Source organism: Pholis gunnellus (genome assembly GCF_910591455.1).
Source record: "Pholis gunnellus genome assembly, chromosome: 21".
NCBI lineage: Eukaryota > Metazoa > Chordata > Actinopteri > Perciformes > Pholidae > Pholis > Pholis gunnellus.
Window position 1 is genome coordinate 18727137 of NC_136548.1, and position 24680 is coordinate 18751816.

The 24680-nt window shown below is 46.5% G+C and overlaps 2 protein-coding genes across 3 annotated transcripts in view; both read left to right on the forward strand.

The window, feature by feature from the left end:
- The window catches only part of rnf213b (ring finger protein 213b), a 34347-nt gene extending 28559 nt beyond the window's left edge, over positions 1-5788 (forward strand). The window contains exons 57-65 of the mRNA XM_079182423.1: positions 355-487; positions 582-665; positions 1195-1351; positions 2056-2257; positions 2347-2424; positions 3340-3537; positions 4040-4129; positions 4674-4852; positions 5388-5788. Coding sequence (XP_079038549.1) covers positions 355-487; positions 582-665; positions 1195-1351; positions 2056-2257; positions 2347-2424; positions 3340-3537; positions 4040-4129; positions 4674-4852; positions 5388-5526 — 1260 coding nt within the window. The 3' untranslated portion in view covers positions 5527-5788. The remainder of the gene's footprint in view (positions 1-354; positions 488-581; positions 666-1194; positions 1352-2055; positions 2258-2346; positions 2425-3339; positions 3538-4039; positions 4130-4673; positions 4853-5387) is intronic.
- A 259-nt stretch (positions 5789-6047) lies between these two features.
- Positions 6048-22705, forward strand: cep131 (centrosomal protein 131). Of its 2 annotated transcripts, none has more exons than XM_079181994.1 (29): positions 6048-6181; positions 7240-7437; positions 7611-7705; positions 9190-9301; positions 9585-9712; positions 10098-10202; positions 10321-10500; positions 10598-10715; positions 10825-10941; positions 11375-11564; positions 11734-11828; positions 12151-12267; positions 12365-12542; positions 12852-12949; positions 13040-13219; positions 13330-13521; positions 13644-13781; positions 13874-13999; positions 14088-14204; positions 14891-14993; positions 15741-15942; positions 17954-18061; positions 18734-18851; positions 18976-19050; positions 19422-19564; positions 21511-21688; positions 21782-21978; positions 22258-22318; positions 22431-22705. In XM_079181994.1, exons 2-29 carry the CDS (start codon positions 7252-7254, stop codon positions 22500-22502), a joined length of 3729 nt encoding a protein of 1242 aa, XP_079038120.1. In that variant the 5' UTR covers positions 6048-6181; positions 7240-7251; the 3' UTR covers positions 22503-22705. The 2 variants fall into 2 exon arrangements, with proteins under 2 accessions (XP_079038120.1, XP_079038121.1); XM_079181995.1 differs by having other exon boundaries at positions 12151-12252.
- Positions 22706-24680: the final 1975 nt, after the last annotated feature.

The window sequence follows — 24680 nt, forward strand, 5'->3', positions numbered from 1 at the left end:
GCACCGAGACTGTTATTTGCATCAAAATCACAATAATAGATTTTTGTAGAATACATAAATCCTGGCCGGGAATAATGGGGCAAGAATACGTTTCAAACCAGGACCTCTGAGGTTTCAGAGCCGCCTATAACTCCAAATACAATCACATTTGGTAGAATCTCTGTGTGTAAGTTTAACAAAAAATATCTCTATATACCAAATATACCACATTTATTGAAGATTGGATGAAAGGGATTTTTAAATGGCCACATGCAGCTTTCCTTAAAGTCGTGTTTTGTTTCTCGGTGAATATTAATGTGTGTTTAATCACTACATGTTATCATGATAACATACGTTATGATGTGTTTAACACAGATCCGCTGTGTGCGGCGGCTCCATCACTTACCTGAGCTGGCTGCGTTACAGTCCGACCTGCTGCGGGCGTTTCCTCTGACCTCACACTCTGCAGATCAGACCGTTGCTCAGATGTTACAGAGGATACCTGCAGGTACGTCGACGGTTTAATGTATCGTTAAACGAACAACAACAGCCACGAGACAGGGACACACACACACACTGAGCTTTCTCGTTGTCCTCGTCAGGATACCAGAAGAAGATGCTGCTGGAGAGACTGGAGACGTTCATGGAGGTGTGGAACAGCCTCCGGGCCGAGGTGGCCAACAGCTGTAAGCATTTAGCTCTGATGTGTGAACAGCTGTTCCTTTGTTGATCATGTATTGATCTGTCAAAAGAAACAATAATCAGTCCTATGAATATTACAGCTACCCCTCCTACTGATGTAACACTAACAATGTTCGGGTAATAGTGAAAACGTTACATTTTGTCTCTTATTTTCAGACATAATTCTGTCTATTTTTTTCAACTTGTAAGAGACTGAGGATCATTTCTCATTATTATGTAAATGTGTTTAATTAATCTGTTGATTTATTTGTTATTGAATCAAATCATAATGAGCTAAATCAGTTTGAATTGAGAGTAAAACTAATTGTTTAATTGAATTGGTGTGAAAGCAGAAGCTCACTCCTGCATGCAGAGTAGTGATTGGTTGTATTTTATTCTTTATTTGTCTCTAATGCCTGTGTGTGTGTGTGTGTGTGTGTGTGTGTGTGTGTGTGTGTGTGTGTGTGTGTGTGTGTGTGTGTGTGTGTGTGTGTGTGTGTGTGTGTGTGTGTGTGTGTGTGTGTGTGTTTACAGCAGCAGACTCGGGTGTGGATGTGAACTTGACAGCCGAGAGCTCTGCAGAGTTTCTGACTCCGTCCCGACACGGACCGGGTTCGTGTCTCCGGACTCTGGTGGACTTCCTGTCGGAGACTCACAACAGCCTGGTGAGAGCGAGCCGCCAAGAGGACAGGTCGGTACATCCCGGGGTCAAAGTGTGGAGGCTGTTGGGTTTTTAAGAATGAGAATGAAAATACATTCACAGGGTCCATCGAGCAAAACAGTGAAACATAAAAGCTGCTACTTACCACCAGCTGACCGTCTAGTGTTCTTCTGAACGCTTCTTATGCGTCTTGCAAACTTGTCTTGAACTGGTAAAAAATCTGAAGCTTGCAAAACTTAAGGAGTTTGACAGCAGTTTGCCATCAGTATTAATTCAAGGTCCGTTTACTCGCTTGTTCTGGAGCTTGCGACCATTTCACACGGTCTTCAGCAGCAGATTCAGCTCAGGATCCGGGATTCTCCAAAAAGTCTCATGATCCTGAGCACTGCTTTGTCTCAGTAGAGTGTCAAAGAATCCGCTGATGAAGCGCATGTAACATGGTCGAAAGCTCCAGAACAAGCGAGTAAGTGGACCTTGAGTTTAGGTTGTTTTGTCAAAACAATTGAATGCTGAGTGAAACACATTGCTCTGTACCGGTGATCATAAAAGATCCTTGAATCGTGTACTTTACACTTATACATGTGTACTTTAGACTCACGCATGTGTACTTTAGACTCACGCATTTATACTTTAGACTCACGCATGTGTGCTTTAGACTCACGCATGTGTCATACAAACTCACCTGTACCTGTAACACGGCTGATGACGGACATGCTCCTGTTTTCTTTCCCCAGTGAATACAGTGTTCCTCTGGAGAGCGTCTCAGAAACCCAGCTGACTCTGTGCAGCCCAGAAAGAGAGCTGCTGCCTCTGGTGTTATCCCACTGCCACTACACCTTGAAGAAAGGCGGGGAGACGGACAGAAACTACGACCTGCTGGGCATCCAGACCCAGCTGGCCCGCCGCTTCCTGGCCGGGAAACCGCTCATCCAAGCGGTAAAAATAAATAAGAATCTAAACCAATCACACAAGTGAAACCAAACATTCCGCTGACCAGCACTGCTTTCCTCTCTGATCGCGATCAGGACACCTCGAGGTACTTGAACAGACACCTGCAGGACTTCTCTGTGGTTCTTAACGAGGTCCGGGACAAGATCCATCAGGTGAGACCAGTTCTATTTTAAGATACCCGAGTCTTCATCTGGAACTGACCTTTAGGCTACGTTCAGACTGCTGGCAAATCCCATTTGTTTCTCAAATCCTGTGAGCATGTATTCTGATCGGTACTTCCACAAATCTGATTTGAGCAGCTGGAGTTCAGACACATCTGTAGAAGTCTGATTTCAATCTCTGATCCAATTCACAAACATGTCTTTCTAAAAATCAACCTGGATGGACACCAGACACCAGCCTGTTTCCATCGTGTGATTGGGTGTTTCTGTTATGAGTACTTTGACACAGAACACGAATATTGCGCTGCTAAAAAGTTTTTTTTTAGCTTTCGCACCGCAGATAAAAGAATCAACCAATCACGTTGCGAGGAACGGACATATTAAAAACGTACGATAAAGTGTAGACTAGTCCGAACCAAGACGGCAAACTTTATTACTCTAATCCTGACAAAGGCAGCTAGATCGACTCTTTCCCTTCTTACCTTTCACAATAAAAGTACCAGACACAGACACTGTAACTGTTTACCAGAGGCAACTCAAATGAACTCGGAGCCTTTCAGAGGAAACTCAATAAAATATCTTAGAGTCTCTTGAAGCTACACAACAGTTTGCTCGTCAGACGCTGCTCTGCGTCAACAGGATCCTGGATGTTGGTCCTCTGCCTGTGAATCCAATCAAAACATTCAACCGTTTCAAATTCCCCTCGCTGCCGGTACGAATAGATTTGATGCATTATTTAGCATCTTCGTGTTGTTTATTCTGCACGCCCTCGGTGTGTGAAGGCATGAAGAATGTTCACAGTAGTTCCCCCTGTGGGATTCTGTGAGGCCGCTTTGTTAGAAGCCAAATTCCTTCCCTTCGCTCTCCTCTCGCTGGCCTGCTGACAGTTTCCCGTCCGTCCTACAGGAACCGCTGAAGGGTTCGGTGAGCAGCGCCATGAGGACGGTGCTGCGCTCGTACACGGACGTCTGCGGTGCCGTGTATGTGGTGGAGATCGGCCTTCGCTTTCTCGGAAAGACGGGCGGAGATCCGAGAGGTCAACTGCTGTCCTACCTCGCTGATTCGCTGCAGATGGAAACACAGATTTCCAGCGCTGTAGCCAAGGTAGAAACCTCCAGACCCACAGCTGTGACCGACGACACTGCTATGTGAAGAATGGGGTTATGTTGACATCGTTTTGTAAGCAGTGCTTCTCTACAGGGTTGTTTTTCTTTCTATAAAACACACATTTAAATACTATTTATTTGACTCTAATGTGTGGAAATAAATTAAATCAAATGAAATCTCACTGCCCGCTCTGGTGCTCTGATGCTATTTAAAACAGGTAGTATTCAGGTCCATAAGTACTTTAAATCTTACGTTTTTATTTTTGGGAGAATTGAGCATGCAATGATAATGTACCAGTGCGGATGTTCACTGTGATGGATTAAACAAGTCAAGCAAGATTCACTAGTTTTCATACAGAAACGAATAGAAACAAAAGGCTGCAAACAAAAAAATACAATAAATAACCCCTGAAGAGCTGTGAGTGAGGAGCTAAAACTCTAAATGAACCGATTTGTTTCTTGTGAAATATTAAAACTTGTCTGTTTGATTTTCATTTCAGGGTCTGGGGGAGAGCAAACTGGAACACAGCGTATTCACCTGGCAGCTCCTGACTTCTTGGAAATCTGAGCTTATGCTGAACAGAAATCAAGTAAGTAAAACATGTAACGTATATACGGTGGCGGATCAAGAGAACTATTTATCACGGGGTGGCAGAAATATAAACATATATATATACGCTGATGTAATCTTAAACATTCACATCTATCAATATTTGTGTGGAAAAGCCCCCAAATGAAGATATGTTAACTCAAAAGTTGAGTTGAGCATTGTATAGAAATTCGTCGTTTTATTACCCACTATTTTAGACATTTTAAATAAGCCTATCACTAAGCCTAAACAACTGTTAAACTGTGCATACGCCAAACATCCATGAAAGAAACTCCTCCCGTAGTGACCACAGCGTTTGTTTTTTAGACTGCATCTTCAGTCGTGACCTCCGCTGGCTGCCAGTGGCTGACCCCAAACACCAGGGAGAGTTAAATGTTCTGGGCTGTAATCCTTTGAAAGTGTGCCGTCTGACACGGCCGGCGCCCCCAGATCTGACCCCAATAAAAACAGAATTTGAGGAATTCAGTCCGCACAGCAGTTTCTGCTACAGAACAGATTACACTTAATTTACGTTCATGTTTCAGGACCCGTTTCGGACGCTTCCCCCCGAGTTCCAGCAGAAGCTGTCTGAGGAAGAGGGGAAGGAGCTGAAGGTTTTCTTCGCCGGCACAGATGTTGACACTTTCTCTTTGGAGCTGCATGAAATTCTGCTGCTGAAGACGAGCAATGCCGTGCAGGAGCAGGGTTACCACCCACACTGGGAGTAAGCACTAACCATTTGCACTGCCCCCTCTGTAGTGAAAACACAACCAAACTGACCATTTGTGACTTTAGCTTTTGTAGGAAGTAATGCGCCAAATGGTAAAACAATCCCCAAAACATTTGCATTATTTACATCTATTCCCTAGTTTACCCAAGAGGTGTTTATAGGAATGAGAATTAGTTTGAAAGCTCATGAATGTAAGACGTGTGGCTATCGTCAGTGTAAAGATCACCACCCTCGTCTAAAGGAATCCATTGATTCTAGACAGCTTTAATCAGAGCAAAGTGTGGAGGTCTCACCCCGGGCTCTCCCCTGGGATTTGGAGCCTTTCTGACTTCCAGGGCCAGAGAGCGTGACCCCTCCAGGCAGCCATCTGTCAGGGGAAAGGGGCTTAAGCTGTATCCCCTCAGCCACAGGTCATTCCTATTGAAGCAGCAGCTGGACAAGGAAGTGAATAGCATGCGTGTGGTGTAAACAATGGAGGCAGTGCTAACAGTTGTTTTTCCTCATGCCCTCCTCTCCCTGTCGTCTCCAGCATCAGGTCCACCTTAGAGGTCCATTTGGAGCAGAAAAACCTTCCAGTGCTGCTGGGGCTCGAGCTTCTACCAGAGGACATCACGCTGGGACACGGGGCCGACGTGTGGAGGGCTGCTGTGGAGTTTAAAAGAAGATAAATTATTTCTACGGACTTATTTCTGATATTTTTGTGATTTATTTTGTTATTGTTGTTGGGATATGTTGCTGTTGGGATATCTGGATATTGAATGTAATTCATTCCATATGATAGGGCATGTTCTGATTAAATCGTTCTGTATATGATGAGATGTCTGAAAGTGACCGGGGTAGTGCAAATCAATGCATTTGAAGCAGGCCTATTTTTATTCCTTATGTTACATGTTGATTCTGTTAATGAGGACTTCTGGGAACAAATAATAAAATCACCATAAATAAATCAAAGTTGTTGTTTTTTATGTTCAAGTATTTCCCAACACTCAAAAATGTGATTTTGCCCTCTCACACCTCCCTTTGCAAAGTCAACCAAACCGTTGTTCGAGCCACGCCCCTTGGAATCCGCACAGCAGACGGACAGCTCGGCTTAGCCAATCAGATCCACGTACAAAGAGACAATGTTCCTTCTCCGCCAATCACAGACGTCGAGGGGCTGTAGTTATGCGCCTCGTTACCACAGAGATGATGTTACGCGTTATTTGGCTCCCACTGAGTCAACGGAGTACTTTCTCTGGGTATCAGGAGGATTGTGTCGGGAACTAAAGCCGTGAAACCGAACACAGAGCGTATCAGCAATGGTGCCATCCAGCTTGTGAAGAAGTAAGTAGTCTGAAAAGCGACAACGGACATTGTTGGGGTCGATGGGACGGTTGATTGATGACGTTGCATCAGTTTGGAATAATCAGTAACAGTCGATAAGATAACGTTACTAACGTTAGATGTACCGTTATTATTAACGGTATAATGACCGTGTTAGCTTGCTGTACCAGTAGCTGTTAGCGTGCATGTAATAGTATGCTAACTAACGACGACTAGATGTGTTGTTTTGCTCGCGCTCGTGCTGCTTCATACGCAGCGATATTTATTATCACACCTCCTGTCACGTGCTTGTGATGGGAAGATGATAACACACACACACCTGTCGAAGTGGAGCAGCAGGTAACAAAGTGTGGCTTACACGAGCTCAGGATGCACAACCAGCTGTGCTCCCAGCAGACCTCACAACAACACGAAACATCTGTGCAGTGTAAACACACTGCGATACTGCAATTACTCTGTCTGTATGTATGTTATTGTGGATTTTTTACTTATTTACTTATTTAATATTCTTTACTGTTTTATTACTTATTTAAAATACTTGTTTTTTTTTACTATGTCTCCACTATGTCCATATATATATATATATATATATATATATAAACGTGTGTGTGTGTATATATATATATATATATATATATATATATATATATATATATATAACATGTGTGTATATACATACACTGTATGCTGCTGTAATCCTTTAAATGTCCCCACTGCAGCACTAATGAAGCATTATCTTATCTTATCTTATCTTATCTTATCTTATCTTACACTTTAGCACCACCAGGCTGCTGTTAGCCTCATAGCTTTATGTATTTCTATAAGTTAACGTACTTGACGTTAGCTTGGTCCGTAGCTAACATGATACACAGTAACAGGTCCTAACAACCTTAGCGTTAGCTGCTGTCAGACTGTCCCAGATGCATTGACTGAGCAGTGAGTGGGTTTGTTGTCGGTTACCCAGGGAGACAAACCGTCGAGGGGAAAGTGGATGTTACTTCCTCTGTTGTTGTGGCAGAAGTGTGTCTTACATTCAAGCCTATTTGACTGTCTTTCAGGTTTTTTAAAGGATGCATGCAACACGTAGCCCTTCATCCATCCCGACAGCGGCCTCAGGAGATGCCTTGGACCTCAGCTTGTCAGGCTCCCAGCTGTCCATGTCCAGAAGACCCAGCAGTGCGTCGCCTGGGAAGTACTTCTCTCGGTCCGTGTCGGTTTCTGTGGCCGGTGACAGCAGAGGAAAACGCAACACCCTGGTGAGTAACCGTCTGCTGCCATATGTGCACTTTTGAGCTGGCGGCAGAACGGAGCTGCTGACTGTTTACAAGTTCTAATCCAATCAAGATGCAGGAAAGAGCAAACTGTCTCAGGATTCTCCAGGACTCCATGATGTGTGTAATGTTTGCAAACAAACCTTCTAAATCCACAGAGTGATGCCAGCTTCGGGAGCTCCCGCTCCATCAAGAACCTCCGGCGGTGCAACAGCACCACGCAGGTTAATCAGCAGGCCAACATCAGTTTAAGGTGCACACACACACACACACACACACACACACACACACACACACACACACACACACACACACACACCTGCTGATGTAATAACACTGGAACTATTCATGCTTGTAACACATTGGTATCCCTTCTTATTCCTCTGGGCCAGAACTCTTCCCTTCATTCCTTATCACTGACATTGACACACTGAACTGCACAGAGTACAGTATGTGCTGATTGTATTCTGCAAAGCCTCAGGCAAAACATGTTCTCATGATGGATCATCAAATGACCTTTACAGTAACACGCATGTTTTTGTAAACGAGAGAAAAGAATGTGTGCATTTCAGATTAGGTGTGTCAGACGGTGCTGGAGCTCTGAATCCCTGGAGCTCTGGCGCGGCGTCTTTGCTCTTTAAACCAGAGTCTCTCTCTTCAGCGGGCAACAGCTGGCAGCCCTGAAGCTTCAGGACAATGGGAATTGTGGCGCGCCAGCTCCGGCATGATAAAGAGTGGAGGGGAGATGGGCGGCTGTTGCTAGGGTCGCGGGGTGCAGGGACTTGCTTTGTCCCAGGTTAGAGGGGGGAGGGCCGGGACCTTGGGGTCAAATTACCCCCTCCCAGTAGGAGCCAGTGAAAGGAGAAGTGTGTGTGCACGCTCTGGTTCTATTGTCCGGCAGCTGCCGCCATCCCCCCCCTCTCTGCCTCTGAGGATGCAGAGCAGAGGGGCTAAAGTACCACCGATACCCCCCCCCACACACCCCAAGTCTCTGAGTCTTTCGGGGCCATCATTGGGTCACTCACCGCCCCTCTGCCTCTCCACTGCTTCCTCCCCTCCATGCACCACTCTCTCGCAGCAGAAAGTGGAGGAATGTGCTGCCTCAATTGTGTTGTCAGATTGCTTTTCATTGGGCCAGCTGGCTTCACCCCCCTCTGAAGACACACATGCTCATTTCTATACTTCTCCAGACACCCTGCACAGCACAGCACACATACCGTAGGAGGCCAGGCCAGACAAGAGGTCAGCCTACATCTGTGCCTCCTGATGGAGGAGCTGGTGTGTACGGCTATTTGAAGGTCGTCGGGATCAATTCATGCATGTACACATTTACATGGAATCCATAACGGAGTTCCCCCTCGCAGACGGTCAGCTGCCACATACTGAATTCCAGTACTTGGGGGAGGAGAAGAGAAGGGGATGAGTCCCCTTTCTGCAGCTGTCATTACAACATTTAATCTTCTGAAAGCCGTGACCCGAGGTTCCTGCATTGTGTGGCGCTGTTTAATTGCGTATCTGCACTGCTGAGCCCTTCTTGTGTGAAAATTGAGCCCAAAATGCTTTTTTTACCACTTAAAGGACAGATTAAAAAAAAAATACTCGCTCACAGCTACCACGACAGCCTCTTAAAAATACAGTTCACCCTTATGGCAAATTAGGTTTTATTTCCCCAGGTTTGGGGTCGTGCTAGTCTTGTTCCATTGTTAAACCTGTGGCTGACTTGTGTGTGTTCCCCAGTCAGGACCAGAGTGAGGACTACCTGGCCCTGTTCGACAGCAGCTCAGATGGACGCCAGAAACTGGCCAGCCTCAGCAAAGCCTCACCAGACAGAACCACATGGAACATCCTGGTAGCTGCCTTCACCCACATTTGGTTTAATATAAACAGATCCTTTTTGTCCTCTTCCAAGGAAATGTGTTGCCACAGTCTGCACAGAGCCGCACATAAATACATAGGTCCATAAATGCACACACATTTGATTTAATATACATCATCACATCATCTGTGCTATATAGCTAAACAACATAGCCGAAAACCAGAATATAAGAGTTTTACTAAAGTATTCGTTTCCTCCTTTCCAGACATAAAAACAGAGTTCTAGACGTAACGCGTGTTTGTTTCCCGTCTCTCAGGACGATCAGCCCAGAACCTTCTCGCTGCACTCGAGCTCCCGCAGCACTGGCAGCGTGGACTCTCCCACCGGCCCGAAGAAAAGAGAGCCTGGCATCGCTCTGGCTGCTACCTTCACTGCCAACAACAGGTGGGCAGCGGCTCTGACACACACACACACACACACACACACACACACACACACACACACACACACCAGGTAGAGCAGGGACAAGCCTGACATCCGTCCGGTGACTACTTGCTCTGCGGCATTCTAGATTTCTAGCTGCTTCTCACATTTCATACCTGCTGATCATTGCAGCTGATACTGCCTTCAGGAATTCCACCCACACACTGAGACGTTTTTCTTTCATACAAATTGAGTTTGTAATATGGTAAGAAAGTCAAAGCATGTACAGTATTTGTTACTGTACGGCCTTGGGGGGGGGGGTGAAGTGTGAAAAGGTTTCAGTGGCATTCTCATCACACAAACGCGTCTCCTGGAGAGGGTCACCGTGTCTTTTTGTTCTTCCCAGGAGCAACAAGGGAGCTGTGGGGAACTCCGTCACCACCATCTTACACAACAACTACTCCGAGAAACCACTGACGCCCAAGAGCTCCAACCAGAGGCCGTCCTTTAAGTATGTCCTGACATTAACATCGTTGCTTGCTTAATTCATTTATTATAATCACAATCAGAGTTGTTGTTGTAACATTTTCTAAGTCATTGTTATTTTATTGAATTTAATTTTCTTTCAGCAACATCCTGAAGGCCACAGCAAACGATGAGGTGTCACAAGACAACAGCTCCCTGACAAAGTCCCAGAAGAATTTCTCTTCAACGTCCTCCGCCTCCAACAACCGGTCTCCGGTGTCGGCTCAGCGCGGCAGCCCCGTCCCGTCCCGACGGAGGGAGGTCACCGAGGAGGAGGCCGAGAGGTCAGACCCACGGTTGTGTGTTTACTGCTCTGTTGGCGTTGATGTTCTCCCGTCCAATTTTCCGTGACTCATAGCAGCTCCTGTGTGTGTTTTGAAGGTTTATTCAGCAGGTGAACCAGGCAGCGGTCACCATCCAGCGCTGGTACAGACGCCACGCCAAGAGACGGCACACTAACCAGGCGGCGCTCAAACGCATCCTCGCCAGTAAAAGAAAGGTGTCTATCCGTCCTCACCTCTTATTCTCCATAGCCTGGACTGGTCTAGCCTCTCTCTATCTGTTCACAAAGTATCAACTGTCGCGCTATCTCTGTCTTTCCCTTGTAGGAGTGGGACGAGAGAACAGAAGAGGACAGTCGCCCGGAGCAACAGCAGAAAAGAGATGAAGACAGGAAGCGGATTCGAGAGGAGAAAGCTCGCCTGGCCCGCCTGGCTGCCATCCAGGTGCCCGGCTCTCATTTCCCTCCAGCCGTTCTAGTGCTGCACGTCCATAAAGTTTCACTGATGCAGCAGAGAGACAGAGACAGAGACAGACTTTTAATCCTTGTGCCGTGGTCCAAAAACACTGGATCCAATTCCACCCATAGTACCTCACAGCAGCACTTTTTGTGAGACGCATCTTGCTTTGTAAACGTCCACATGTTTGAAATCACGTCACCAGCAAATTACAAAGGTCTTGTTTTTTAAACATTCTAGTCTCCAGGTGGAGGTTCTCCAGTGTCAAATACTGTGTGGATGCTCGAGCTAAGATCTACTTCATTACGTCACGCACTGGACCCGAACCAAACATTTGAAACAAGCGTCTTTGCGGCTGTTTTCCCTGGAACACGTTTGCTCACAGCGTTGTTCTGTGTCTCCCTCTGGTGGTGTGTTACAGGAGCTGCAGCAGAAGCGAGCTCAGCGGGTTGCAGAGGCTCAGCATGCAGCGGAGGAGCTGGAGAGTCTGAGGCCGACTGGCGTGGTTGGACGCAAGAAGCCGCCCAAGATTTCTCCCACCAACAGAAGTCCAGCCTCACCGGGCAACAACAGCTCGATGTCGCCCACTGAGGGGAAAGCTAAGAACACCGGTCTGTATGCCGCTGCTTTGTTTTGTTTATGACTTCTGGGCATCGAAAAGTCTGTTGTCCTCATAGTTCTCGTGATATATTGTTGTGTGGTATTTAAGGGCACTCGTACTGGCCAGCACAAGCCGTGGATATTGTAATAAGTGTATTGATTTGTAATGTGTCTCCACAGAGTCCAATTGGAATGTTACGGCTGACTTAATTGAGCTGAGCTTCAGGGCCATTTCCCCAGCGTTGTCCAATCACAGAGGCTCTCAGGGTTCCCAGGTAAATACCTTCACAGCTTAGCTCTCCACCTCCTTCATACCATCTATAACACCTCCTCTCTCTTTCTCCTGATCTATAACACCTCCTCTCTCTTTCTCCTGATGTATAACACCTCCTCTCTCTTTCTCCTGATGTATAACACCTCCTCTCTCTTTCTCCTGGTGTATAACACCTCCTCTCTCTTTCTCCTGGTGTATAACACCTCCTCTCTCTTTCTCCTGATCTATAACACCTCCTCTCTCTTTCTCCTGATGTATAACACCTCCTCTCTCTTTCTCATGGTGTATAACACCTCCTCTCTGTGTTTTTTTTATGGGATCAGGAGGACAGAGCCGAGGCAGACGTTTGTCTGGTGCAGCAGCAGAACGACAGGAAGTCTATCCGTAAGGAGAAAGCCCGTCTGGCCCTCCTCGCTGCCACCCAGGTGAACACACCTGAGGTACGTACTGTGTTCTAGACCCTAATTGATGAAATGATCACACAGAGTTGAGGCTCACAGCTGTTGGCTGACGTCTCCCTCTGGTGCTGTGTTACAGGAGCTGCAGCAGAAAAGAGTGCAGCGCTCTGCAGAGGCTCAGCATGAGGTGGAGCTGGAGAGTCTGAGACAAGCGGGCGTGGTCGGACGCAGGAAGATTTCTCTCACCAACAAAGGTCCAGCCTCAGCGGGCAACAACAGCCCGACGTCGTCCACCGATGTGAAAGCTAAAAACACAGGTGAGCCTTATTGACCACCAACAACATATCCAGTTAAGGATGCTACAAAACATGTTGAGTAGATCATGTGGAAGAACCCTGTAATACTGTAGCTGTAGCGGTGTTGGAGTACTCAAGATGGTGTCTCGGTCTCAGACAAAGAAGACTCTGCAGCTGATATCACTAAACTGCCCGTGTTTTGAGTCCGTCTCGCCCTACCCTGGTCTCTGTCTTGACTTGGTCTCAACCCCTCAAAGTCTTGGTCTTGTCTCGGCCTCGATACACTCTGGTCCTGGTCTTGACGTGGTCTCGGTTTCAATGTTTCCACAGACTCCAATCTGAACGTTGTGGCTGAGTTCGGTGAGCTCTCCAGCTTCAGAGCAGTTTCCCCAGCTTTGTCCAATTGCAGAGCTTCCCAGTGTTCCCAGGTAAACAATTAAAAACCAGCTGCACTTAAAAATGATTGACCAATAATCGTTCCGTCCGTTATAAGCTTGTTTGTGATCTCCGTGCTGCAGGAGATCCTGCAGAGGTCGGTGAGTGTGGAGGACCAGCGGCAGGGAGTTTTGTCCAGCAGAGCTCCGTCTAAAACCACCCTGAACGATCTGCTGGACACCCTGAAGCTGTTGGAGGAGGAGCCAGAGAGGCTGTCACAGCCCAAGTGCTACAGCAAAGAGAAATACGCCTGGATAGATGAGGTGACACTAATACAGTATTCATTTCCTAGTTATGTAGCGCTGATCACCAGCCAGAGTGGACTTCTCTGGTCACGACTTTAACCCGCATCTCCACTGTGTCTCGCCTGAAGGACGGAGACTCCAACTCTCTGACCACCGACAACCTGGAGCGTCACGGCCAGCTGAGCCACCATCCCGCGCTGCCAGACGGGGGCGCCCTGCTCTCCGAGGCCAAGCTGCAGAGCATCATGAGCTTCCTGGACGAGATGGAGAAGTCTGAACAGGAGCGACCACGCTCGGTGACTTCAGGGTCGCACAGAGAGGTCAGCGTCTGTCCGCTCTCAGCATATGTTAATCCCGTTGTTGTTGGATTTCCTGATTAATAACAAAAGCGATAAATAAGTTGACACACTCTGCTTGTGCTTGTGACCCTGCGTGTTCTCAGGCCGTGCTGTCGGAGGAGGAGCTGGTTGGTGTCGAGCAGGCGTCCGCCACCGCCGCCGAAGTCTCCGGCTCCATGATGAGAATCAAGCTGGAGCTGGAGGAGAAGAAACGCGCAGTCAACATGCTGCAGACCGCACTGGTGGGGGAAACACACACACACACACATTACTGTGCATTCTAACGTGGTCGGACCCAGAGCTCAGGATTGTTTATCGTGTTTATCTCCTCCAGGGCCAGCAGAGGGAGCTCACCGTGAGACACGTGAAGGAGACCGAGAAGGAGCTGAGCAGGAACTTCCAGCTCCAGAGGGAACAATATGAAGCCACCATCCAGAGACACCTCACGTTCATCGATCAGGTAGCTGCACGTACACAACCTGACCCGCATCCAGCTTTTCTCACACGTCTGCTCTCGCGGTTCTGAACTATGTTCTGTCTTTCTTCAGCTGATCAACGATAAAAAGCTGTTGACTGAGCGCTGTGAAGGCGTGTTGGGAGAGCTGAAGCAGGTGGACCAAAAGTACACCAAGAAGATTGCACAGATGCAGGAGCAGCATGAAATGGTGAGAAGACGTTCCCACCGGCTGAAGAGCTCGATGGTGATCGAATGTTCCCGAGGAGATTTATGGATTTGCTCGTGCACTTCTAAGTTTTCTTCTTCTGCTTTGCATCTCGCGTCATCGTGTCGCAACGAGTGCTTTCTTGCAGTGCTGCTTTTGTCTAACTGTCTTATCTCCCACTGTTTTTTTCCCTCTCCTCTTCCTCTTCTTCTTCACTGTCTTTCTCCATCCTTTTCTGTATATCTGTTTTTTTCCCTGGCTTTTAGGTGTGGCAAATTCTGGGTCCCTTGTGCGAGGTAACTTATTTTGTCTCCTCTTACCTGGTCATCATGGCGCGATCATCCCTCTCATTCTACCATTCCTTTTTCCTTTCATTTGTCTGTCCCTCACAACTTCTGTTGGACAGTCTGTCTGCATGTGAGTCTTTTCTCATTCATCTCTAGATGTAAATATAGAGCCTATTGGATTCATGCTGTGGTGTTAGATTGAACTCCTATTATTACCTTTGTGGTGTTTCTCAATGAGCTCTTTGATCTTAACATGCATACCCCTCGACTTCATCTCTGTTGTCTTCACCTAGTGAAAGCTGAACAAAGTCCGTCCCGTGCTTTACATGAGAATAACACCCTGCTGCTAATGTATCCTCCTCTCTGTGACACCAAACCACCTCCATCGTTTCCCCTCCTCAGGAAATCAAGAAATTAAAAGAGCTGATGAGCGCCACGGAGAAGATCCGCCGGGAGAAGTGGATCGACGAGAAAACCAAGAAGATCAAAGAGATCACTGTCAAAGGTACTTCCGCCCCAAAGTTCTCTGATTCCAGCTTCTTAAATGTGAAGTTCTTCTGCTTTCTTTCCTCCTCTGGGAGAGTAAACTAAATATCTTTGAGACGAACTCAAACTACTAATCGATCAATTGAGAAAATAATTGACAAAGAAAGGAAATCGTTTGTTGCAGCCGTGGTGTAATGTCCTGTTGTGTGCTTCTACTTTGCTCGGGGTAACTTCTTTTATTCATGCATCCTTTAGCAGGAATCTGTCATGACCTCGGCTTCTGTTCAGCACTCATATTCACTCTGACCATCAAACTCAACGACGCGCGCTGCGTTGCATCTATTATATGCAGTAAACACACTTAGTCCATAATGAATCTGTTGTACTGGCCGGTTTCTGGCTTGTGAAGGGCGGCATGAACAAAGAGGAGCAGCTTTGTTACCAGAAACGTACCGAGTTCCTCCACTATTTCCTGTGAGGATTGATGAGAAGTCCCAGACGGTCGTCAGCCAGAGCTGATGAAGTGTTTGTAGAGTCACCTTCTGTGTGTTTCTCTACTCAGTGACTGCTTTGGTGTATTTACTTCTGTTTTCACCAATATTTAGACCTAAAATAAACCAGCCTCGAAGTCCTCTGACTCATGACTCTCCAGAGTCATTAAAACAAAACGTGAATCATCACATTTTCCTCCCAGCGTGTTTTATCCAGTGAGCTGTAAACATCTTGCAGGCCCTGACCTGGATTCTGTCCCCCCCCCCCCCCTCAGGTCTGGAGCCAGAGATCCAGAAGCTGATCTCGAAGCACAAACAGGAGCTGAAGAAGCTGCGGACGCTCCACGAGGCGGAGCTGCTGCAGGGGGACGACCGGGTGGCCCAGCGCTACGTCCGCCAGTGTGAGGAGCTCCGCCAACAGCTGGAGAGGGAGAAGGAGGAGCAGTGTCAGAGAGAGAGGGAGCTAGCCAAACAGAGGTGGGCACGTCACGCCATCAGTGCTCGTTACGGCCTTCTGTACAACCTTTCACAGCCGACGTCATCAAAAATATGCAGGTGCATGTTGGCCGTCCAGACGAGTTACAAGCTTCAAACGTTGAATCCAAACTGTCACCGGCATCAAAATGTCTGGTTGTTGAGTGTTTAGTTGTCAGAATCAATATTCCAACAGCTGACTTAAGTTTTACATGTTGGTATTCTGAATTATGTTAAACGAGTAATCGAGTTAACTGGTGACGGCTCGGAGTAACTTGACTTAATCAGAGATATTCAACTACAGTTCAGCGAGCTCCAGTTAGAGAGCGTTCCCTCATCCAAAGGTCCTGAACACCAACTAACGTCTCAACTCGATTCATGATTTAGTCCCATGTAATAACAAATAAATGTTCTCTTATTTCAAGTAACATGTTGGCGGAGTTAAAAAATAAAATACATATCAGTAAGCTTTTGAAAAATGTGACTCTTAAAATACTTAATTTTAGGGAAATGAATGTAACTGAATTGTCTTTGTGCTGCAGCTTTTCTGATCATGTTGGGCTCTGAGATGGTTTATTTGTTGCACCTTCATGTCAGACGTGAGTGGGTGCGTTTGCTCAAAAGAGTTGTGCTTTGTGTCGTAGTGACCCTTCACATCACTGCCTCTAAGCTCACTCCATTGTCTCTGAACACACAGAATGAGACACATACTGGTTTTAAACTGCCTATAGGAAGAATGAAGAATGAAGATATACCAGTCTGTACATTGGGGGCTAAAGACTCTGTTGTCTCTGTCCTCATTTCTCTTCTTCTTCTTAGAAATGTGAAATAACTTGTCTGACCGGGTTTCACTCCTGTGTGTGTGCAAATGTCACTGGAGTTGCGACGCTTATAGGAATACACATATATGATTTTATATATATATATATATATATATATATATATATATATATATATATATATATATATATATATATATATATATATATATATATATATATATATATATATATATATATATATATATATATATGAATGATATGACGGATGTAAGTGGTCTGTGTGTTTCCTGGACCGCTGAACGAGTGACGTAAAATGTTTTAGTTATTAACTGTCAATTATCAGCTTTAGGTCCGGGTCCGCATACAACGGAGTTTGGGTCCGGAACCGGACCGCAGTCCGCTTATTAGTGGCCCCTGGCTTAGATAATAAACACAGATGAGTCTGTATATGATTGACTGAAGGCTTTCACGAGGACACCGTCGTGTTCTGTTGGTGTTTTAAACAGCTTTATCACTACGAGTAACCACGGATGCATTGAGTCTCCAGTTAACTGTTTAAACCGAAGCGTCGTCTTTGGCTACAAGCTACCGAACGTGTTGACTCAATAAAGTCCTCTGAGTCTCTGTCCTGGTGCTTGAAGGTCTGTACATGAACACAGATAACAGAGTTGATCATCTGCTGACTTGTAGCTTCATGGACACTATAAACATGCAAGCACACACATATTAACACAGTAAAAGTCAGCTTACAACTGTCTTAAAAACTTCCAACCTCACACTGGGCTCTTTGAACTGCAAGTGAAAGAAACAAAGAAAAGCTCTTCAGACAGGAAGCAGCTTCAGAGTGAACATCGTTGCGTACCAACTCAAGCAGCCTGCGTGGAGCTGAAAGCCTGAACTGTACCGCCAGAGAAGTGACACGCAGAGACAAAGAGAGATTCTTAATTTATATTTAAATTTAGCATCCGTGGTGCAGGAGGAGTGATCTGGACCTGGAACAGGCCGGCAGAGTTAAAGAGTTCGTTAAAAGGCAGCGCTCTCATGTTTGTGTGCTCTGCCAGTTTACCTTCATTTTAGCAGCCTGTGTCTTTCTGCTCGTGTGTGTGTGTGTGTGTGTGTGTGTGTGTGTGTGTGTGTGTGTGTGTGTGTGTGTGTGTGTGTGTGTGTGTGTGTGTGTGTGTGTGTGTGTGTGTGTGTGTGTGTGTGTGTGTGTGTGTGTGTGTGTGTGTCAGATATGAGAAGCAGCTTCAGGAGGAGGAGCTGTCGCTGCAGCAGCAGAGGAGGCGGCTCTACAAGGAGGTGGCTGATGAGAAAGAGAGGCTGGCTCAGCTGGCTGCTAGGTAATGTCAGAGGTCACGTCTTTTTCCACTGTGAAAACCTGAAGTCATTAACCGGAGTTGTTTTTCTTACGAGAGACACAGAATGTTCCACTGGTCGGTCGTCATTCTCCAGAACATGAAGCTGAATCAGTGGGAACATCATTAAACTCTTCTGGGTGTTCTGAGTTGTGGTTCCAGTCTAGTCTGGTGGTTCTGTTGAGGAGAACCTTGGAGCAGCTGTAGAGATGTTTGTGTCAGTAGTACAGGAACTGTTAAACCCAGCATGGTGTCTCTCCTGCAGAGAATATTAAACCTGTTGCTGTAACACAAGTGACTGAAATAACTCTTATTACGCATTAAAAGTAAAAGAACAAACGGCGTGAGGCAGTGTGAACTAAGATGAAATGCTACGACGATGTGAATGTTTGGATGCAGACTGTTCATTGGAACACAATTCATTGTACTTGCATGCTTAACCCCCAATAATAGCTGACTTTTCATATTTTAAAATATGAAATGTAGTCCCACATGGATGATGCTGACAGCCTGTGATGAACAGAGAACACTGAATGTGTCCCGTACATGCAACCTCACTGTTGGGCTCCACAGAAGCCTTTTGGTGTTTCCCAAAACCTCCTGAGTGAATCAACTGTATTCTCCTGGTCACGGCTCTTCTTTGCGTTTCTCCGGCAGGCAGCGCGGCGAGCTGGAGGATCTGCGGAGGCAGCTGGAGGAGAACAGCTCTCTGGCTGGGAGGGCCCTCCGAGAAGAGCTGGACAAGACCAGAGAGGAGCAGGAGAGGAGGCACCAGGTGAGGAGCGTGAACCGTGCAGAATAACAGCAGCAGCATCAACTAGTAGCTGCACCTCTAACATCCATCACACGAATCTCAGGCAGATAGCAGGAACCTGATTGAGTGTTGTTTGCGTGAGCAGGTGGAGATGAAGGCCTTACAAGAACGTTTGGACATTGAAAAGCAGACGTGGGAGGAAAACTACAAGAAAAAAGAGGTTTGTTCACAGTGAGGTGTACGAAACTAAACTAAATATCCTGTAAAGATGAAGTCTTCCTGCAGGAATGTGCTTCCTCCTGAGCTAACACACAATGTGTCAAACCTTTTGAATTTGATGCTTCTCGGTGACGCTCTGTTCTAGTACATGGAGGTTCAACTGTTAGAACTTCTCCTCCCTGCATTACCAGCCATCATGGATCAGTTCTAGAGTTACTGTGAGGAACATTTCACTGGTTGTGAATCAGTCTCCGATCCAGGCAGGAACTTGCTGTTAATAAGTGAAAAATTAACCAACAAGGAAGAAATTCTCCATTTAACCGAGCCGGGGTGTGTAAACGATTACCTTTTTGTGTGTGTGTGTGTGTGCAGGAAGCGTGGCTGCTGAGCCGCGAGCGCGAGCTCAAAGAAGAACTGCGACGAGGACGCGACAAAGAGATCGAGCTCGCCATCTGGACGCTGGAGGAGGAGACCAGCAAGGACAAGGAGGAGTGTGAGAGGGCAGCTGACAACAGGTGTGTGTGTGTGTGTTGACTGCACCGTCACGACCAGTTCTAATGTTTTTCCTTTCACACATCACAATGAGCTCATGTAGTTCCTAAGAAAGATGTTGTCAGAAACACGAGCGTTCTTAAACTATGCTTCAGGGAGTTTGTTGCTGTAGTGAACATCCGTAACTCTTTTTGTTGTTGATTTGAGTTCAATTCAATTTATTTGTGTAGTCCAGCATCACAAATGTGCCTCGTAGGGCTTTACATTCTGGGGCTCAACAGGGGCCACTAATAGGCGGGCCGCGCTCCGGTTCCAGACCAAAACGCCGTTGTATGCGGACCCGGACCTAAAACCGAATATTGATAATTAATAAATAATAAATTCTAACAGAGCGCTTCTATTTTACGTCACTCGTTCAGCGGTCCAGGAAACACACAGACCACTCACATCCGTCATATCATATATACACAGGTGCATCTCAATGAATTAGAATATCATCGAAAAGTTAATTTATTTCAGTAATTCAATTCAAAAAGTGAAACTCATATATTATATAGATTCATTACACACAGGGTGATATATTTCATGCTTTTATTTCATTTAATTGAGTGAGTATTGATGAGTATTGCTTACAGCTAATGAAAACCCAAAATTCAGTATCTCAGAAAATTAGAATATTACATAAGACCAATTAAAAAAGGATTTTTAATACAGAAATGTTGGCCTACTGAAAAGTATGTCCATATACAGTCTGCACTCAATACTTGGTCGGGACTCCTTTTGCATGAATTACTGCATCAATGTGCTGCTGAGGTGTTATGGATGTCTCTCATCTTCCTCTTGACAATACTCCATAGACTCTCTAAATGCTTTTCGATGATATTCTAATTCATTGAGATGCGTGTGTGTGTGTGTGTGTGTGTGTGTAATCATATGTGTATTCCTATAAGCGTCGCAACTCCAGTGACATTTGCACAGACACAGGAGTGAAACCCGGTCAGACAAGTTATTTCACATTTCTAAGAAGAAGAAGAGAAATGAGGACAGAGACAACAGAGTCTTTAAGCACCAATGTACAGACTGGTATATCTTCATTCTTCATTCTTCCTATAGGCAGTTTAAAACCAGTATGTGTCTCATTCTGTGTGTTCAGAGACAATGGAGTGAGCTTAGAGGCAGTGATGTGAAGGGTCACTACGACACAAAGCACAACTCTTTTGAGCAAACGCACCCACTCACGTCTGACATGAAGGTGCAACAAATAAACCATCTCAGAGCCCAACATGATCAGAATCCTGACACATGAATTCACTGCCCAACAATGATGTTAACAGAGAGGATAGAGCTGAAACAATCTGTTTAATAACTACACATAAAGGCCCTTATTAGAAGAAGAGAATAATATGGATATCGTGGCTTTTTTGATTGACCTCTCTAAAGTTAAGTATTTTAAGAGTCACATTTTTCAAAAGCTTACTGATATGTATTTTATTTTTTAACTCCGCCTACATGTTACTTGAAATAAGAGAACATTTATTTATTATTAGAGTATATATTATTCTTTATTTGCTTTCACAGTCAGATGTTGACGACATGCAGACGTTAATATAACTGTGGGCTACTTCACTGTACGTGGGACTAAATGATGAATCAAGTTGAGACGTTAGTTGGTGTTCAGGACCTTTGGATGAGGGAACGCTCTCTAACTGGAGCTCGCTGAACTGTAATTGAATATCTCTGGTATACAACATCCTGTGACTGTGGACGTCACATCAGATAAAGGAAAACTCGCCCAAAAAACCTTTTAATGGGGGAAAAAAATGAAGAAACCTCAGTGGAGATCAACGTGATGAACAGACGAGTAAGGGATGTGATGTGAACAGAGTGATTAGCATCCTTGCAGAATTTTGGATGTGAATCCTCCAACGGCTTCTAACCGACACCGATCTCCCGTTAACTCTGTTCTCAGGGTGAAGCGGTTGAGGGATAAGTACGAGGCAGAGCTGAGGGAGCTGGAGCGCTCTGAGAGGGCAGCTGTGGAGAAACAACAGGAGCTGAGGAGGCAGCAGATGGAGGCGGAGGGGGAGCGGATCAGACTGCAGGCCGTGCTCCGACAGAAGGAGCAGGAGACTGAGGACGTCACTCAGGTGAGGAGCAGGCGGTTTGTGTTCCTCCATGTTTCCTCTGAAGGCCTCTTCTCACCATCCTGTTACCTCTTCTCCTCATGAACATCCATTCAGACCAGGGACAAGCTGGTGGACGAGCGCCGCAGCCTGGCCGAGGTGATACGGCAGGAGTTCGCCGACCGGCTGGTGATGACGGAGGAGGAGAACCGCAGGATGAAAGTGGAGGTGTCAGAGGTCCGAGCGAGGCTCCGGCTGGAGGTGGAGAGAGTCACCAGGGAGAAGGAGGAGGAACTGGCTGAAGTCCACCAACGGTCAGTTTAACTCATCATTCATCAGCTGTATTCTGTTTTAAATATAAAAAAATCAAGATTAAGTAAAAGGTACATTCACTGCCTGTTGACAGTAGTGTCCAAAATGAAGAGTCACAATTTATACTTTTATTTATTTAGTTGTATAATGTAATCCATTTATTGCTCCTGTGTTTCTTTCTGAATGTGGTCAGTCGATGTCTGCTTGGTGTGAAAACAACAAATCAAAAGAAGTCACATTTTCATTCACGTCTTCTTTTCTGTGATTTCTTGTTTTGACAGAGTGAAGTCGGCCATCTTGAAGAAAGAGGAAACTGTCAGTCATCTCCGGAAGCAGCACGAGGTGAGGCCCCCCCCCCCCCCCTCGTTCTGTCAGAGCGTGGTCAATAACAAAACACGGTTGGATGACAGATGATTGGCAGCGTGTGTTTAAACGTCGTCCTCTCCTCTGATAGGCTGCCCTGAAGAGGGCGGACCACCTGGAGGCCCTGTGGGAGCAGCAGAGGAAGCAGCTGCTGGAGAAGTGACTGACCCCCCCCCCCCCCACCCCCCTCAGCTCTATCATTGTGTCGCTGAAGCCCCCACCGGATTTCTGTTTTTGCTTCGGATGCAAGACTGAACCTGTGGAACTTCTGAAGGGTGAACAAGTGACTGAACCTCGTCCTACCTCATCTGAAAAACAAACACAAGATGCCCTCCCAGGCGTGAAGCAGCGTGTTGTTGGAACTACCTTAATTTACACGCCACAGACCAGGTGGCACAAATTCTTCTTCTTTCCTTTCCCGAGGAGGACTGCTGCAGGTTTTTGTTACTGTACACCCCCCCCCCCCCCCCCCCCTTCCTCTGGTGCAGGAATGCCTCCATGTTCCCCACAGAGCTGCCACGGAGAACAGTTCCAGATGTTCTGAAACCTGCGCTGGTTTGAAGTGGGAGAAGGTGCGGTGGTGGTTGGGGGGGGGGGGGCTGCTCTTTCTGGAGGACCACTTACAACCAAGAACAGGCATCAGTCAGAGCTATAGAATTATCTTCTGTTGGGACCAAGTGGAGCTCCTGGTGCCCCCTTTTATCTGCTGAGTCGTGTGTTTTTGTCCCAGTGCCCCCTGAAGGCGAGCGAGTGCTAATTACAGGATAACCTCTCCCTCACAGAGCCCCGGGTCTCTGAGCTGCTTCTTCTGTGGATCTGACGTTAGAAGTGAAGCACTAACACGTGGTTACAGACTGAAGTGTAGGATGTTGATAGAAAGAGCGATTGATGAGTGGACAACTTTAAAAAAGAAAGGAAAAGGACGAGTGAAGAAGAACGTCTGATGGAAGGTTTGAGGTCAGAGACGGAGGATTGTAGGCTTTGGAAGTGTCTGAATGTGAGGAGGAAAGAAGAGGAGAGAGGATCGGAGGGGTGGGGGGGCGGAAGGAGGAAGGAATGCGCATAAAACATGTTTATAGGATTAGGAGAGCAGAGCTGGGACAGATCCGGGTGGTAGGAGGGTCTGAGGGGGCACAGAGCATGTGACCAGAGGTACGTTTCACCGCTCTGACTCAGAGGCTGCACTGTGACAAAACACACACACACACACACACACACACACACACACACACACACACACACACACACACACTCTACCTGTGTTGGGATGTTTAGTGATGCTCTCAGGAGCCACCAGCTCTCCTCACTCGTGTACTTCATCGGGGTTCTTAACCCTGACGTTGGTTGAAGACGAGTCGAAGCCTCTCACTGACTCTACAGGTCTCTGTGGATCAGATTTCAGTGAGAACGGTCCACAGCATGAGAAAAACCTGAAAATGAAGTTATTTCGGTGCAACATGATGTGAAATGACATCACTCTGATGTGATTGTAAAGGCCCCAAATTCGACCTCACATATAAACATATTTATTTCTTTATTTATTTCCCAGTTCAGCGCTCTTACACAACCTTGTGTGGTGTTGTTGGTCCACACAAAGGTCCTTTGAAGTCAGCACATCAAGTGTTTTTACTGTAACTTAGCAGAGCGGCTAACAGCCGCGCTAACACGTTAAAACTATGCCGTTTGTAGATGGTTTAAATACAGTACGTCAGGTTTTTCTGACACGGAAGTCGTCCGAGCCCCAATGTAAAGGGTTCATATGAAGTGTAACGTGGTGGAAGGGTAGGAGTAGTGCAGCTTTATGGGTAATGCGGTTTCTGACCCGAAGCACTAAATCAGAGTGATTGTCGCCACAAATCACTTCCAAGTTTACGGAGCAGAACTGATACAGAAGCCCCGACTGGAGGTCGGTGAGCGAGGCGGGAGGTGGTTGATGTGCGTCACACGTCGCCGCGAACCGAGATCCACTGTGAGCCACGAGGACTCTGGTGTGGAGGCCCGCAGGCCTGGAAGCAGCCACAGTCTGCTCTGCCGGTGTTGGCTCAGCAGACGGTGGCGATGCGAGTTGGCGACGGGAGCTGGCATTCCTCGCGCATGCCCGCCCTACAAGTGCCAATGCGCCTTGCCTTTTGTATGCATGTGTGTGTGTGTGTGCCAGCTTTCCTCCTATTGTGACCTGAGCTGACCCTCGTGGTGTCAGATACACACAAGCACAAGTTTATTTTGTATTTTTTGTATTCATTTGTAACTTTGTATACAAACCATTCCAGCTGTCACCAGTTGTAGTTTAGTTCTGATCCGTCTCTCTCATGTGTAACCTCTGTGCCCGAACACGCAGCTC